The sequence below is a fragment of the Astatotilapia calliptera genome, chromosome 13 (genome assembly GCF_964374335.1).
Source record: "Astatotilapia calliptera chromosome 13, fAstCal68.1, whole genome shotgun sequence".
Taxonomy (NCBI): domain Eukaryota; kingdom Metazoa; phylum Chordata; class Actinopteri; order Cichliformes; family Cichlidae; genus Astatotilapia; species Astatotilapia calliptera.
The window spans coordinates 19,416,208-19,434,141 of record NC_137434.1 but is presented as its reverse complement, the minus strand read 5'-3'; the positions used below and the strand labels follow the sequence as shown (position 1 = coordinate 19,434,141).

Here is a 17,934-nt window from a genome sequence, read left to right as displayed (position 1 = left end):
GAAACAGTTGGACTTTGCTTGAGGTTTTCATTACAGTCGAAAGTTGAGGTTTTTAGCCAGTGTTCTCTGTGATTGAAATTCTCAGTCAGCCATCAATCTGCATTATAGACTGGTTTCCCCTTGTCTGGTGGGGGCTAACTGAAACAGATTGAGACAGCTCTTGCTCACTGCATCACTAATGGCTGGCAATGAAAGACGTCTCTGTGCAGTTGACCCGTATGTGGAACAGGATCACGTCGCAGCTCAGAGCGATGGGGAGAACGCAGCTCAATATAGGGAGTCTCTTCGGCATCACTCACCAGTCAACAGCATCCTCATCCTATTGACTAAATGTTGCCCAGAAATAGAATCTAATCACAGAGTTTGGACAGGCTCTAGTTCTCCTAATGGTCCACCATTAGCTGACTGGAACAAAGCCCAAAGTATAGAGAAATATAACAATATATTTTTGCTGTATGCACTGCATGGCAATAATGGGATCGTTATTATTGCCGTGACACCTGCGCACTCTTCTGTACTTATACTCAACAGCAGAGATCAGAGATGTAGCAAGACTGATTACTCACTCACCTCTGCTTTGAATTCTTCTCATTATTTTCTGTTATTCAAGCCTCCATTAACCCCAAGAAAGGGCCACAGAAAACAGCAGGTAAAATTTGGGGAATATGCATTTTCTCCATTCGGGTGTATTGAATGGATAATACAGGAGCAAAGCCTAAGTGAAACTATTTCCAGCCCATTTTTCAGGCAGGCCACAGCCGGGACTTTACCTGCATGACATAATTGACAGTGAACACAGGCAATCTTGTTAATTGATTACTCAGACCTGCTAATGGAAAATGCAAAGCCTCATTGTATCTTCCATAAAGCTCCTGTCAGTAACATTTCCTCACAAAGACTGCCAGTGGCAGACCCACTAATGTTTCCAGACTTCCCCCCCAGGGACCCCATACATCACCTTTCAGGCTGTTTTGATTCTGTGCATAATTACCAAGATATAAGATGATTATTAAATCAAATGTTTTATAATGACATACTATCTGTCACACTGTTGATCAGGAATAAACTTAAGTTACACCCAACCCCTATGCTTGTTTTTATTATTTTGTTGTTCCTTCCTTCTTCTTCTTCTTTTTTTTTGTTTTAATCCAGGTTGAGATGATGATGCGGGGTATCGGCCCCGCTCCCCTCTTGTGCAGGATTCAGCCTCCAGCTCCTCCTCTGATGCATCGTTTGCATCAGTACTTGGGAGCACTTGTCCGCGCGCTGCTGCACCTCCTCACAGTACATTCAACCACTTTACCAGGTGATGACAGACACTCGCTCAAGACTAAAAAAAATGATATGTTTTTAAGTAGGAATCAACGTAGAATGGAGACGCGCCTCGGTCACTGCCTTTTTATCATTTTCTCTGAGTGGATTTGGATCTTTACCCTAACTTCCATCCTGGGCGGAACAAAAGCGGAGGTAAGGTGCATTCCGTCTTGCCAGCTGCCGCTCATTTCCGCAGCATTTCCCCGGGAACTCTCGGCGCTGGATTTGACAAATTTTGGAGAGGCAACAGCTGAAGAGTTTCTTAGATTTACCGAGGGGTCGGTCACCCCCCGAAACGAAAGGCACTACGATGCAGAACTGACCGCGAGCGAAGAAAGTTCGTCCAAAGTACAGCCACGGTTTGGGGGAAATATCTCAAGTTCTCTGCATAAAGGCGCCCCAAGCAGTAACCAGAAACTTTCCCAATCTGAAGTGTCTTCAAGCGTGTCCTCCCCCTTTCTCAGCAATGTAACCGAGAATAACACAGACGACGGGGGAAATACAATTGGTGATGTGACGGAAAACGAGGACAGGAATGTGACCAGTTGGAGACGTAGTGCGAGGAGCACAGAGACTTGGTCCGGATTCAGACCCGAGGGCGGGGAGGATGCCTCGGTTTCGGACCAGGAGGAGTTTCACCTCACAAGTTCGACATTTGCGCTCACCGAGGACACGGCTCATAACCAGGCGATGGTGCACTGGTCCGGACAAAACAGTAGCGTAAGTAGTTAATGTGCTCCAGATTTACGCACGGACCTCTTTTTGACGCAGTGTGGTCATCATTCATCCACAGGTCTTACGTGGCAGTAAGACTCATTCAGATGCGTCTGAAAAACGCGATGAAAGATGAAAACTGAGAGCTTGCAGACTTTAAAGGAATCAGTCTCTGCCTTTCAACCTCTCCCTTGCTCTCCCTCTCTCTTTTTCTGTCTGTCTCGCGCACGCGCACATACACGGGCACGCACACCCTATTTATGCTGTTGTTTATTGATCGGCTGACTTGGCAGATATGGTAAAGAAAAAGAAAATAATGTTAAGGGGATTATGCCCCATTTGCTCTTTTGTGCGTGTTTCTCCCATTTAGTCACTCACAGAAGCTCATTTTGCTTTTCCCCGTTTTGGTCAGTCACTCATTTGTAAGTTCTCTGCATACATATTATTTGCAAGCTTAAATCAATTAAACTATAATTCTCCTACCACCCATTATATAAGAATGGCTCAGATAAAGTATAGGACGAAAGTTATAATAGCGTAATAATTAAGAATCAATATAATTACAATCATGCAAAGAACCTAAACCTGGAGTCCTTTAGACTAAAAGACAAATTAAGGATAAATGAAGCATGAAATAACATCATAATACAATGACATGCTAAAATAAGGACTTGGAGACAAATGGATTTACAGGTTGAAAGATAACAGAATGCTCAGTGGGGGTTATTCCCTGATATCCAGAGGGACATACTTTCTACAGTTTGGACAGATCCAATTTTCTTGGGTCTGATTGTGGTTCTGAACTTCAAACAACCTACATGGAGGATGTGAGTAAATGTAAAGACACTTAAAACAACAGGGAGCCTTGAGGATGGAAGCTGGTGAAACACTGTCGTGCTTTATAGACAAACAAGTTATTTAATATCTGTAAAATATATATGGAGCTATACCGAGTTCAGCTAAAACCAGAATCACTCAGTGTTCTCTTCTTCTTGTTCTGGTCAATATCACAAGAACCCGGATTTGAATGATTTATAATTAACAAATCAAATTCTCAGCAAGACCACTGAAATACACAGTAGGCTTGTCTAGTCTACTGAGAATTAAGCACAAACTGGGTTTTTGATATGGCAATATTACTCAGCTGAGAGAATTACAATTTTATGGTGTAATATAATGCTATGATCAAAGTCCAACACACTCTCACTAATGTCTTTTGCTTAGGCTTGAACTGTGGAAGCAGAGAGCTAAGATTTTTGGACAGTACATCTCTTGTGGCCCTGAGGCAAAGCAGAAGTATTTTTACCTTGCTTGTCTTTCATGAGTCTCACAAAGTTATTACTCATCAGACTTATTGTATCATTTGGCTGCACGGGTGTGCATAATTCTGTGTCATCAGCATAGCTGTGGAAAGTTCCTATTTGAATACATTACCTCAGTATTGCTCTGCTTTGACTTTAGGGCAGTTACACCTATTGGCTTTTTTGCTCATAGTTCTGATAAGGATCCTCTCTCCTCTGCACATAAACACTAGTTAGGATGCCAGAGCCAACTGGTGGTTAGCCGAGTTTAGCAGTAAGCCTGGAAACGGGGGAAACTGTTTCCCCAGCTTATCCAAAAAGTAACTGGTATGATACATCTTGTCTACAACAACAGCAGAATATTTTTGCTTTGTGGGGTGACTAGAGTGATTTCTGAACAGTTTCCCCCCAGTTTGTATTCATTATGCTAAGCTATAAGCCTCACAGCACACAGTTTTCTACCTCTTGCCAGGAAAGTAAATAAGCTTATCATCCATAATGCAGTATAGTTACAGTATAAGATGGGGAGTATCTTGGGGTACCAAAGATCCAAAAGTCACACAGTAATAAAAAGTGATTAAAGTGCTTTTTTGTGTATTTTTGTCTGCTTTTAATTAATAGTATTAGTTATACTCCAAAACCTATTATTGTATTAAGTCATTTTCAGCAGGATTTGGCACTATCGTCTTCACAGTTGCATGGCGAACTTTCTGCTTCAACAAATTTCCCCCTTATGCAGAATCTCATCTCGCCTACTCACAGTCTAATGTGTTTGTGTGTGTGTGTGTGTTACTTGCCACACCCTCTCCCCTTCTTTCTCTCTTTCTCCATGTGTGTAAGTGGAGGCCAGGTGGTCAGTAAGAAAACGTGTACATTTTCCAGCTGGTCTACTTTTTAAAATAAATCTATTTAAAGCAGTAATCTATTTCAAAATGAAGCCTTGTCCTAATTAAACATCTTTGCTTAATCTATTAACACTTACAGTTTAGTCATAAGGGCTTTAATCAGATTCCCTGGAAACAAGAAGACATTTAGTATCACACATCACAGGCCTAAGCAACCTTGTCTTACAGGCTGAATAACACATTTTGTATTATTGACTGTCATACAAAGAAAGAAGAACCGTTTAGGGACCCGTGTAACTCAGTTTGTATGGGAACCTGCTTTGAGAATTTACACAGTTATCACATTATATTTGTCGTCCATGACATTATATTTTTAGTAGTGCTCAAAAATGTAGATATTTGTTTGTTGTGCTTGCTTGAAAACTCTGACATATAATAACTGATGAAGCATTACATCTAAAGAAATTCAGTCAGTTTGTACGGTTTGTTACACACATTGTCCGAGCTTGATGTCGACATGCCTTGATATCTAGTTTTTCTGTCCAGCTCAGGCAGATGCTTTGGTACTTATTTGCTGAAGCCTAGTTGATGGATGGTGCCATTCATTTATCATTTGTCCAATTATCACGGTTCACAAACGAAGCTGCAACATCATTTCAGCTTTTCAATCAACACAAAAAAACAGACAAAATCAAAAGTAGTGCTCAGTCCACGCTGCTAATTCATGTGGTTGTTGTCTGTCACATTTAGCATTTCAATACCAAGGCTGCCTTCATTAGAGTTGAACAATTTAACTGTAGCGGTTAATTAGCAAGCTTCAAGGACTCTATTAAGAAGAAACTGCAATAAATTGAGATATATTTGAATGTTTGCTTCACGGTGAATTGTAGTGTAGCATTAAATAACTTTCAATGGTTTACCTGCATTAGATTAGTTCAATAAACTCTTCAGCACTGGGTTTTTGAGTGGAGCCAAGGGCACAACGTGTTTTGCAGGAGGAATTATAACAGCTTAAATATCCACAGGTGAATAGTGTTTGATAAACCATATTTGCGTTAGACTTTGTCGCTCTTTATTTGAACAAACGAGGTGTGTGTATCTCCAACAGGCTGCTTCTTATAGTCTGCTTGCATCTTTTTCAGTGCACTGGGTCTCTTCCAACACGTCCTCCGGATAAACGATTGTGATCAATCTGTTGTTTCAGCCGTCATAGCACAAGTCATCACCATTCCTGGCTTGAGACAGGGACGCTGGAGTAAGACTGTTATCTAATTTTCAGAATTTGCTTTAAAATAGAGCCTTTTAAAACATTAAACACATATTTCAAAGTTTCATTTTGTAGGTTATAAGGGTGCCTAAAGGTAGCGACTCTCTCATTTAACAGCTGTTTTCCAGGGGAGGACTGTCTCTTCTCCTCTGTTCAGTAAAATAGAAAAAGCATCTTAGCTGAGAGCTTAGACTGAATTTTGGAATCTACAATATGGATGGAAAAATTGTGGGTAAGGCTTACAGCAAATATTTCAGGTCACTGGCTTATAGAACATGTATAAATTGGACAAAACGTATACATCCAGAGAGCACAGGTAAACCAGCGATATATAAGGTAAATCAATGAAAACTTGCAGTTTTAGTCACACTATATAAAATACTTATTTTAAAAACATGCTTGCTGTAATTTATAATGGATCTTTTCATGGCAGCCATGTGGAAAATCAGACTGGAATTTTGGTGAGCAGTGTTGCTAAAAGTGCAAGACAGGTGACCAGAAGTTAATCAGGTAAATAATCGGGCATCGTGAGTCCCCATCAACTAAACATTTAACTTCAAATGATGTGGAAAAATCACAAAAACTGTGCGACAGAGGCAGCACTGCAAATTACTTCTGCAGAATATTGCAGGATTGGGCTGTGTGGGTCGCACCCAATTTATCTGAACAAACGATGTGTTAGTTTAATGTTGAACGTTGTAATTTTAGAGGGTATGATGTTCAGGTTGCGTGTTGTCCTTGTGTTCGAATGGCTTCATTCAGGTGCTCTAGTTTCCTCCCACAGTCCAAAGACTAGCAAGGTGAATCGGAAAGTCTAAATTGCCTGCAGGTGTGAAAGTGCTTGTCATTCTGTTTCCCCTGTGAGGCTGTCAAACCTGTCCCAGGTCTTACCCAGGTTACACTGGGATACGATCCAGCATCACATGACCTTGAAAACATCTGTTCCGTTTTATTTTCACTTTATCCAGCTGTTACACAGAAGAAGAAGAATGCAGGATGCACATTGTGTTATTTGTTTTGTGAAGGAAAAAGTTAAAAGCAGAAAATTATTGATAGTATTGTTAGTAGAAAACACATTTTCCCCCCACCCTTCCATATTTTCAAGGTCAGGATAGGGAAGAGTGCTACGACATCCAGGAAAATTCTCAAACATTTTTGTCCAAAAGAATGCTTAAATTACTAGTAGATAGATAGAGAGGCTCCTAATAAATCTCCCAGTCCTTGAGCTTTTCAGGGGTTAAGACATTTAACGTGGTTCATAACTATTTTATCATGGTCAAGCTTGAAGCCTTCTGTGCATGTAGTGTTGAATTTCTCTGTGCTTCTCTGCTTTGAGCAACCTTGAGGAGAAGCTTCGCAGTTCATGACAATCCATATTTTCAGCTTTCCCATTTTTGTAGAGGGCATCCTCCTCTTCATAGATCACGTTCTTGATAGCTTGGTGCGCAGCTTCTCCTCATCTGCCTCATTGAGTTTTTGGTGAATTGTCTCATCCGCTACTGCGAAACTGGAGGCTGGCCAGGTATGCAGTCAGTCACCAGTTTCATCCGAGTTTTTAGTCGTTTCTATGACTCACTGACTGAATCACAGATAAAATTTTGTCATTCTCCAGTTCCACTTTATGACTGTCTTCTGTGCCCTTGAAAGTCAATATGGGTAAGCATCACTACAGTATCTTTTTAACTGTAATGTTCCTGAGCTGAGTCTTTGTGTATGTTAGGTTTGGGCTATAAGAATGATGAGATGAGCAAGCCATTTGTGTATTCACAGTCAATACAAACATCTGTCCTATAATTCACTTTTATATGTATATAAATCTCTGCTGTTACATGGAAAGCGTGAGTCTACCGCACCCCAACTACATAAACCTGAAAACGGAAGATAAGATTTAGGGTTACAGATATATTTAAGTTTGCCAGCACCTGTTTTTTTTGAGGATAAATTATCAGTTAAAGATGAGGTTATGTGGTTTAAGTCATACTACCAGTGTGAATAAAATGATGTGATTTCCCAAGATAATTAAGGAATCAAAAGCAAAATGTTGATGTTAGAGCACTATGGAGGTATGTAAATTAATACATCAAAATTAAGGCTGGAAACTTCATGCTAATCAAACAAACAAATAAATCTTGAGGGTGCTGAAAAACGTGAAAGTCATATCTCTTTCCTTTCTAACTTCCAGGCCTCTTCTTCTCTGTTTTCCCATATATACCATCATCCCGGAGCCACAGCGAGAATACTGTGTTTGCCCAAAGTGCGATATTTTGAGTACAAAGCTGGCCTTACTCAAAGAAAATGCTAATGTATCAGCACCAGGAATATGCAGGATAAAATTGGATGAAATAAGCAGTATATGGTTAAAAAAACTGCTGTGTGGACCTGAAAAAACAGTCAAAAATAAGTGAGACGTGCAAAGTGTTGGAAGGAAAGTAAATAATCATATTTACCAAGATGTTGCATTTTTGGTTTGATGTAAAGGACAGGAAAGGCACAGCAAACATACAATATGCCATGTTTTTAAGAAAATGAGCACACGGGTCAGAAAAAATTCAGAGGTCTTTGGACCTTACCCAAAATTAGCTCATTATTAATAAATGTAATAAAGCAAAAATAATGCTGTCATTCTTTCTTTCTTTAAATCTATACTCATATAAGTCAATGCTAAATTAAATCTTAATGAATAAACAGTGACATGAAAGGGATTTATGACTTCACATCTCCCTGTTGATCAGTTTGACACAATTTCCTGTCCCACTTCTATCAAATGCCATATTGAAGTAATTACAAAAAAAGTGCAGCTTTCTCTGCAGCAAACTCTAATCTGGATCATATTGCTGCTGTTCTGCCATTTTTATTTGTGCTGGGTTCAAAAACTAGTCCGGTCATTAACACCTTTCCACTATTTTATCTCATGTAAATTCTGTCTCTTCAGCAAAGCATCACAAACAGCAAACAGCCTGTTGACATGCTCAGACATCCTCAGACAGCCCACTGACCGACGCAGCCAGAACGGACCTCCACCAGCTCTGCTCACTCCTGGCTGGGATGTGGAGCCCGAGGGGTTTGGTGTAACATTTCGGGAAGGGAAACATCACACACATAAATAAATTCATGAAATACATAATGATAGGAATCGCAACACCATGACTTAGCATAAGACAACCGAAGACAACAAATTCATTTTTCCTGACAATTTATGGCTGTAGTACTGCCTGTACTGCATGGATAAACAGAGAGACTGATTTTTTAAAGCTCAGCACTGCACAGAAACTACTGGCAGGATGAGTTCAGCTCTGCCGAGCCACCAAGCCTTCCTGTGGTGAGGTTCTCTTACGCCTTGAAATCCTGCTGAGTGTGTTTTTTTTTATTGGCAAGCTGCGTTCCCCTCCTGGGTTTCCTTTCTTCTGCACCGAGTGTGGTCTAACAGAGCAGAAATTCCAAATTCAAATCAGGTAACGATCTTATTCTAGACAAGGATAAAGTTAATTTGCCGGGAACAATGCATAATGAGATCTCACCTCTTTCTTTGTTATTTTTTTCCTTTTTTTTCTTGTCACAGACACATCTTTTTGTTTGCACTTCTTTTTGTTTGCTTAAATACAACTTATGCTGTGCAGGTCCATGCTATTGTTATGTGTGCTCTGGCTGTTTCCACTGTGACTCAGTGTTGTTTCATGAGCAGCTGCTAAAGCTTCAGAATAATTGGAGTACCAGTTGGTAAGCAAAGAGTTGGCCTATTCATTTGCACAGATATCTTCACAATTAATGTTAAAATTACCGCTATATTGTTGAAGTGCTATTTGAGTTGTCGGCTGCTTGGTGTGCCTCAGCGCCTCAGTGCTCCAGCTCAAACACTCTGCCAGTTGGTTGCTGCTGTCAATATTCTTTTGTCGACCATTGCTCAGTTTGCACCTCATTTTGTGGTTCAGAACACTTTCATTTTACAGTGGCCACCTGCATTACTTGTTCATATACCATCTGGCTGCTTCAAGAAAAGCCTTATAATCAAAACCATAACTTTGATTTGCTCACTTGAGCTCTCCGTTTTGGATTTACAGTGATGCATTTTGGCAAACAGAAGGATCAGCTGTTTTACTTTATTTACGTCAGAGGAAACATATTGAAGAGTCCAGGGAGCTTTTAGGTTTGTCAACACACTGTCAATTTTTTACCTTTTCACTCAGCACTTCCAAATTTCAAAGTGAGTGCTGAAGATTTAAAGAGAGTTTTGAAAAAAGAAAAAGACAAATCCTCCTCGCACAGCGGGCGTAACTTTTTGGCTGAGTTGGAAACCTACCCACTTGCTGTCTAATCTTGCTTGCATTGATCAGACCCCCTCCTCGTGCACACTGACTCACAAGCTTAGCATGCTGCTGCAACCCAGCTGCTGGACTAGCCTGGGCGTTCATTTATGGTGAAGAAGCAAATGATGCGAGAGCGTAAGCTGAAAGAGTAAGGAAGCCGTTTCAGATGACTTGCCAACCGAGCTTCTACTTCGACACAGTTCCGTTGTCTCGGCAAGAGAAGTCCAATAAAGTCACATACTTGCTGCTCTGCTCAAAAGCCGAAGCTGTAATGTGAAGCTGCACTTAAAATGCTGATTATTTGATGTTTTCTGTCTGCCAGAGGAACAGAGTACTGCCATCAGGCACATCGTAGATGAACTTTATTTCTGCAAGAATGAAAGTAAAATGTGCATCCTTGTTAAAGCAGCGGTCAGAAAGCCTTTACTTAAATTCCCAAGCAGCACATTTACTCCGATTAACACCTTCTTGTATTTATACATCATTCTCATCAGGACACGGATAGTTTATGTTGTGCAAAGTGCTGTTGAGCAGTTACTTCATAATTTATGATTGCAGTGACCTGCAATCCATGGGAAAGCCAACAGCCCTGACTTCAAACAACCTAGCTCCAGCGCAACATCTGCTCTACGAGGAAATGTTGCCTTTGTTAATGAAATGATATAAATTGATGTGGCAGACAAAAGGCTCTGTACATTGTGTGTCTCACTCAGGTGGTATTGAAGTGTATGACGGCACGCCCTCCTGCAGGCTTTTGTTGCCGTGCAGTGTGTCGTAGGGCAATAAACACCCTAATAAAATTAGACAATGCTTTCTTTTTTGAAGGTGTTAAATGATGCTGTTTAATGTGGTAATTTCATAAAGTGAAGTTTCATAATTTCTGCTGTGCTTCCTCTGGGAGCATTGAATTTGCTTGCTAAGCTTTGTTTTTTTTTTCCATTCCTTAAACAGCGTGCACTCTAACATTGTTATCACCTCTGTGGTGTGGATATCTAGGTGTTCTCACATTTCTTCTCCCAATTAGTTTGCCTTATTTGTGAAAATCAGTGCCACCAGTTGTCACACCTTTAAGCGTCATCATTACGCAAAATCTTGATGCCCTATGACAACATGCAGTAATTAAATTTGCTTAAATTGTGTATTTGTGTTAACGGCGGATCGTATGCTTACTTGTGATGCGGATGTGTTACATTTGAGCATGCAGCAGGGAAAAAGGCTTCGACAGTGACCACTTTTTGATGTGTAATATTTGTCTTTATTATTAATATTCCAGTGAGTAACTCCTGTAACAACTGCTTTTATGGAATCATCCATCTGTTTAATTGCTGTGGCGAAATGTGATGACAGTTTTATTGATGAGGCGTCTTAATTCCAACAGCTGATAAGGCCTGATCAGCGGGTTGGTTAGAGTAGGAATGAATTGCAGTGTGCACTCTGTTGCTCATTTCATTTGTCTCAAGTGTTCATCCTTCAGTAACCGAATCCTCACACTGCTTTCTACCACCACACCGCCCCTACCCCTCCGCATACAACGCCTTCATTTCCCACCAGTAATCTCTTCACCCTAAGCTCTTTAAGTCACCATTAAGCCTCCATTCATTCTTATATAATGATCAAATTCATCCCAGGCCATTTACCTTCAAGGTTTAAGATTTACAAAGGATTAAGAGTTGAAAAATCAATTTGCTTGCACTTGGATGTCAAGTAATCCACTTTGGAAACATGCTGGAGTTACTGCAGCCTATGTGCCACACCTTAGCTGCAGGAGTAGGTTGAGGTTGATTTGCAGTGTAAACATGCGTGGTTTGTCTGGTGGTACACGATCTCGATAAGCACTCTGCAAAAGGTTTTGATTATTATTATTAAATCTGTTATTTAGACACTCACCTTACACATCACGCGTGATTCATTCACAAATAAAGAAAAGCAAATGCAAGGTTAGTTCAAGATAAATAAATATAACCTTTTAAAATGTTTCTATTAAATCGGGGAATGTAGTTTCCTAGCTTTTTGCAGCTCTTTCCATTTATTGACAGCAAAGTATTTAAATTCAGTTTTTCCAGTGCAGTATGTGAACAAGAAGTCCAGCTAATGTTAAAATTATTAGCAGTCCTGGGATTGGACATCGTAATTACAGTGTTTAAATTTAATTAAAGAGCATATGCAAGCAAGGAGTTTTTACAATAGGACAGTAAATACAATCATAGAATGATGCTATCTTTTCTAAGCTTGTTCATGTAAAATATATAAAAAACAATCCCCACTGTGATACACACAATCAAGAGGACTTAAGGTAGATGAAGAAGCTTGCATGTAAACAATATCCCCATAGTCAAGTGCAGACAGATTGCTTAATGATTTTACGACTGCTGAATGAGAAGCAAGATTTGTTTATCTGCAAAAATCCAATTTTTGATTTTGGCTGTCTTGGTCCACGTGGGCCTAAAAACTGATTCCAGCATCCAGCCACTGTTGTAAAAGTATTTATAACAACAGATTCAGTTTTATGACCATGAATGGTTTGAATATTGACTATAGAGCTGATACTTCTTTATCTCCTCCAAGGAGGTTATGTGGTCTACCTGTTACTCAAAAATAATTCAATTCAATTCAGTTTTATTTGTACCAACAACAGTCACCTCAAGGCCACTGATGTTGTGCTTATATACAGTTGTATACAGTTGTTGTTGTTTTTTAAAGCTGGTAAAAACCAAAATGAACCATTCCACCTACCAACCTGCATAAGTCATAAACCTAAATAGAGTCCAGTAACATTATCTATATGGTTATTGTAAAGCTGAAGCTGGTTTACTATTCAGCTATTCACCATTTTTATTTTGTTGTTTGTTAGGTTTATTTATGATCAATTTGCTGTTACTTAATAATAGTTATTATAATGTGAGGGCTTGAGTACATCAAGATCTGCTGCGTTCAGGATCTAGCATTTCAGTTTATTTTTCTTTCATTTATCCATCTGTTAATCTATAGGTGCATTTCTATTATATCCATGGGAAAAAATATTCTTCACCATTTGTTTCTTATTCACCCCCTCTCCCCTTTAAAACAAGGGAAAGGACTGAACCAAAGCCAGAGTACAATATGAGCCAAACAGTGAGTTAGAGAGTTGTTTTACCCCCAGGTAGCTGACACCTTTGTTCAAATTGAAAGGTAAAAATGTGCTAAAACAGATTCTTTTATCATTTTCAGAGGATAAATTACCATGTGGTGTATTCATTAAAAGAAGAGCCTTCATCTGGTGGTTTGAAAAAGCAATTTAATAGCTTCTGTGACATGTTAAGCACCTTTCTGACACAGACATGCCAACAAAGTGAATATTGTATCACTTTATTGACGTGTTAACTGCAGCCATCAAGTTTCACCTTACTTTCAGCATCACTCAGAATACAGGACTCTTTTCCAGCCAGCAGGAAGGTAGATACACATGACATTTTGCTGTAATCCTGGAGTCTTTCCAAGGAAATGCATAAAGCTAATTGCCATACAGAAGAGGGGGTGGGAGTGTAATTTGTCCTAATTTTCAGACTGCTGCAGGTTGTTTTATTGTGTATGACAGTGTCCATGAGGCTATGACTTTTGGAAGGCATAAAGGCCATTTTATTGGAAGACCATAAATCTCTGCAAGCCAGTCTGGACACAAAGTTATAACAAGCTGTGAGGATTATCTTAGAACTACCTCCCATAAAGAGAATTTTTATACATTCAGCACAAGGTAAGAGCAGAGTCAGAGTTTTCTGTCTCAGCCTATGCATAGGGGGAATACAGTCTGGAAAGAAAGTAAAACCGTGAATTTACAATTTACTGCATTAACGGTGTGGTGTTAGGTAGAAGCAGTGGGCTATTGGTAATATTCATAATCTATCAGATAATGGGGTTTTCTCTTGGAGAAACATAAATTTGCTGGTTAGAGGTTATATACAGTAATTGCAAATATGATATCTCTGAGAGGATCTTTCATTCAGCTCAGAGTAATTGTGATAAAATATTAACTGATCTGTAGACAGCTAATCAAAGCAAATGATCACTGATTTCAACCCCAGTCATATAATGTCCAAAGTAAACTGCAATCGCATAATAACACAATAATAACAATAACAATATGTACTTGAAAAAAAGTCCAAAATTTGTTGAAAACATAACTACTGTACATGAATTTTGTAGTTTTTTAAAAATATGTAAACCACAGTGGATTTTAATTAAAACAATTGATATGTAACCAAAATGCAGATTTTTAGCTTGATTTATTTGTTTAATTTTTGTTAACGAATCGCAGCCATTTGAATACTTAGTCTTCCATTTGCACAGACTCAAGTAACAGGGACTGGATGACTGCCTGTCTAATGCTATGTTTCCTCCTCTGAGATGCTCTGCCAGGCCTATACTGCAGCCACCTTCAGTTAATGCTTGTTTGTGGCTCTGTCTGTTTTGTACATAATAACTGAAAGCATTCTCTACTGGGTTGAGATCAGGTGACTGACTCGGCTATTGAAAAATGGCCTTGAGAAACTCTTGGGTTGCTTTGTAGTATGCTACAAGTCATTATCCGTTTGCACTGTGAAGCACTACCTGATCAGTTTTGCACTATTTTTCATGATTCATCTTGGTGCTTCTATCAGCAGTCACATCAACAAACACGAGCAGTCCAGTTTCATATGCCCATGCCATAACATTACCATGATCCACCAAATAATGTGGTATGCTTCAGAACAGGAGCTGCTGTTCTCTCCTTCTCTATACTTTTCTCTCCCCATCATTCTAGTACAAGTTCATCTTGGTTTCATTTGTCCAAATATGTTTTTCAGATCTGTGCCTGCTCTTTTAGGTGTTTTCTCAGAAAATCCAATCTGGCCTTCCTGTTCCTGAGTGTAACCAGTGGTTTGCACTTTGATTGTCTAAACCATCTGTATGCCCATTTTTGAAGGCAGGTCTTGATTGTAAACCTCGGCAATAATATGCTTACCTCCTCGAGTGTTCTTGACTTGTTAGATGCTCTGAAGTTGCTTTTCTCCCAAACCTTTTGCTATCTCTCTGTTTATTTTGTTGTTTCAACCTAATTATGGTCTCGCTCGCTTGCTGTGACACGTCTTTGCATCTACAGTATATTTAGGAATTATAAGCATATAGAGAACAAACTTGATTTGACTTCATATTGAATAATTTAGCTTTGAAAAATACTTTTTTTTTTTTTTTTTACAGAAAATATGGTACATGATTCACCTGAAAGTGCACATTTATCAAATAGAGATGAAAAGGATTTGTTTGATTTTAACCTGGAAAATGAGTTCTGTTTGGCCTTTTTATATGCAAAAGTTTAATAAAAAAAGTTAAAAATTCCTGTTAATATGATGAAGTTCTTAGTCATCATAGGGAATGTCACCCCAAATGCTCATAACACTTGATAATTAGAAGGTAGCGGTGAAAAGCTCAACAAGATGCCTCAAAAGGCTTCCCGAGAGAGTTATATGAGCTGCTGGTTTTATGATTCCCTAGTGCACAAAGGGCACTGCTTGAGCAGTTAATTTGCGTAAAGGATGAAGGGCACCATGTGAACTGCTGTTCACGTGGTGCCCTTCATTAGCTCACAATGACTGTTTAGCAGACATTATTTTTATTTCTGCATTTGTTTCTGCTAAATATATATAATTATATGTAAAACCGTTTCTTCACTAAAGAAAAAGTAAAAAAACAAACAAGTAAAGAGCATGTAAACACGCCTTCATGCATCAGTAATTACATGCACATACAAACACACTGGCTTTGATTAAGGTTTGATACGTTCTGAGAAAAGCAGGCAAATGATATTCCACAGCAAGCCGTTTATTAATATTAATTTGAAAGACAGCAGGAAATCTGTAGTTTTTATGTGTTTGGTAAAGCCCTGTGAACTGTAAACCACACATGTAAGTGACATTTTTTATGACTCTCTACAGAATGGATGTCCTATATATTTTTAAGGTCTGCCTTTCTATGCCAAGAATAAATTATAGTGTTTACTGATTTATTCATTTAGTCATTGCTCACCAGTGGTTGCATTTCTTGGTCCTCTACTCTGTCTTAACAATATATAGGTATATAAAACACAGTATATCATACATATGTGATCAGATTTTTTCCCTTGAGAATATGCACAAGGCTTCATGGCGTACAGGGGTAGTGGGTTGACAAGGCATCACGGTTTTGTTGTGTTTTTAATAAAGCATTGTCTGTCAGGGAGATTAAAAGACACATGCATGGGCGGCTTTTGGTTCGCTATCTGACACTTTGTGGCTGCTATTGAAAACTGATGATACACACCTTCACAGCTGGTAATCTGTTTGATCTGTTTTCTAGGTGATTCTCATGTTGACAAAATACTACGACTTTAACTCTGGCAGAGTAACGGAGAGTTCTTTATGGAGGTAAGATCTCCTCTCTGATATTACGCTCTGTAGTTATACAGCAGGACACATTGATGTTACTGTTATGTTGATGTTAATGTAGTTGCACACTGTTTGGACCCTTGGAGAGATCAGCACAAAAGCATTAACACTGAATCATTAACTTAATGTCATTGTTGTGTCCACAGTGACGCAAGTTACTTTCCTGTCAGTAAAAGGTGAAAGATTTAATTTCGTGTAATAGAAGTTGGTAAAGTCTACACTTTGTCATCAAATGCTGAATCTATCCATTTCCACATATTTATGACAAGCATTTAAATTTTTGTTGTTATTAAAAGAAGTGCCCATTAAAATAAATGTTGACAACAAAGAATTTAATTAAATGGGAGGAACACAAATTACTGACAGAATAGTTGAAGGATGAAGCTTTAGCTTATCGTGCCTATCCTTTATACAGAGCAAATTTGAAATGGCAATGCTTTTCTAACTCGATTTCATTGAAACAAAAACCAAATGAAAAATAATACATTTGAAACAAATGTAAACAAGGACAAAAGCGAATGTTTCACAGACAATAGTAATAAGGTTTTACATTTGTTCATCACCTGGTTTTTGGAATTTAAAAAGAGAACTACACAATCTTAATTCCTTGTCATACCTATTCCACAATGGTTACACCTATTTGATTTAACCTTTGAATACAGTTTGGAGGTAGATTATTTTGTGCTTTGTATATTACCAGTGCAGTGTTGAGATGGACTGAATAGTAACATTTTAAGGCATGTAGTTTAATGAATAGTTGCATGGTTGGTTTATGGTTGGTTTTTAAGTCCTGTAGTATTTTTCCCCTGTACCATACGCACTGTATTAGCTCTTGTTTTGAATGTGTTTCTCCACACCTCCACACAGTAAGTAATGCACAGTATGTATAATGATTTTGATTTATGTAAAGTTTTATGTATATTTAGTTTTGGACCTTCATATTTTTACATTGTTTATATTCGCCTAACAAGTGAAAGTTCAATCCCTTTCAACTTTGGGAACATAGATCTGTTTGGGCTTGTGTCAAGAACGGCATCTGTCGTAACAAATCTGCCAAATCTGACATGTGGAGTTACCCGCTGTGGCGACTCCTTTGTGGATAATGGAGCAGCCAAAAGTGGTTTTCATATGAACCTTCCAACATCATTTATATACAATTATCATGCCCGGAAATACATTTTTCTTGCCCTCTTTATACTTATAAATTTACTTTTTTTATTTGCCTGTTACAAAACATCCTCTGCTTTATTTTGCTTTAATTTAGTGATAATATATTTTTTTAATTTCAGCCATTTTCTTTCAGTTTTCTTTCCACTATATTGTTCCAAGTGTTCCTAGGGAAATATAAATTAATCATCAGCAAATGAAGTGAATTTTAACAATTCAGACATGTTACATGTCATTTCTATACAGCATGTTATGTTGGTGTTTAATACAGTCATCAAGAACTGAAGAAACAAAGTGATTTCCTAGTTATTATCATTCTTAGTTCATGAAGCTTTGTGCAACATTTCAGTGCGTTCTCTTGCCAGGATATCAAATACTGGTGTTTATCCTCTAAGACATCCTAAATCCACAAGTTTTTTTTGTATTATGCAGTGCAACGGCTATTTTTTACTGAAATGTCACCAACCACCTAAAACCGATATCTATTTTGGTGAAAATAATAGGTATTCAAAATGAAATCTGAAATAGTGCCTTTGTTTTGAGATGAAAAACTGACTTCAAAACCCCATTATTAAGCTTTCAGGC

At 38.5% G+C, this 17,934-nt stretch overlaps 1 protein-coding gene across 1 annotated transcript in view; it reads left to right on the top strand.

Moving 5' to 3' along the window:
• Positions 1-487: 487 nt before the first annotated feature.
• LOC113034876 (VPS10 domain-containing receptor SorCS1-like) overlaps positions 488-17,934 on the top strand; it is a 50,163-nt gene continuing 32,716 nt past the window's right edge. The window contains exons 1-2 of the mRNA XM_026190002.2: positions 488-2,034; positions 16,094-16,161. Of these exons, the coding sequence (XP_026045787.1) occupies positions 1,159-2,034; positions 16,094-16,161 (944 nt within the window). The 5' untranslated portion in view covers positions 488-1,158. The remainder of the gene's footprint in view (positions 2,035-16,093; positions 16,162-17,934) is intronic.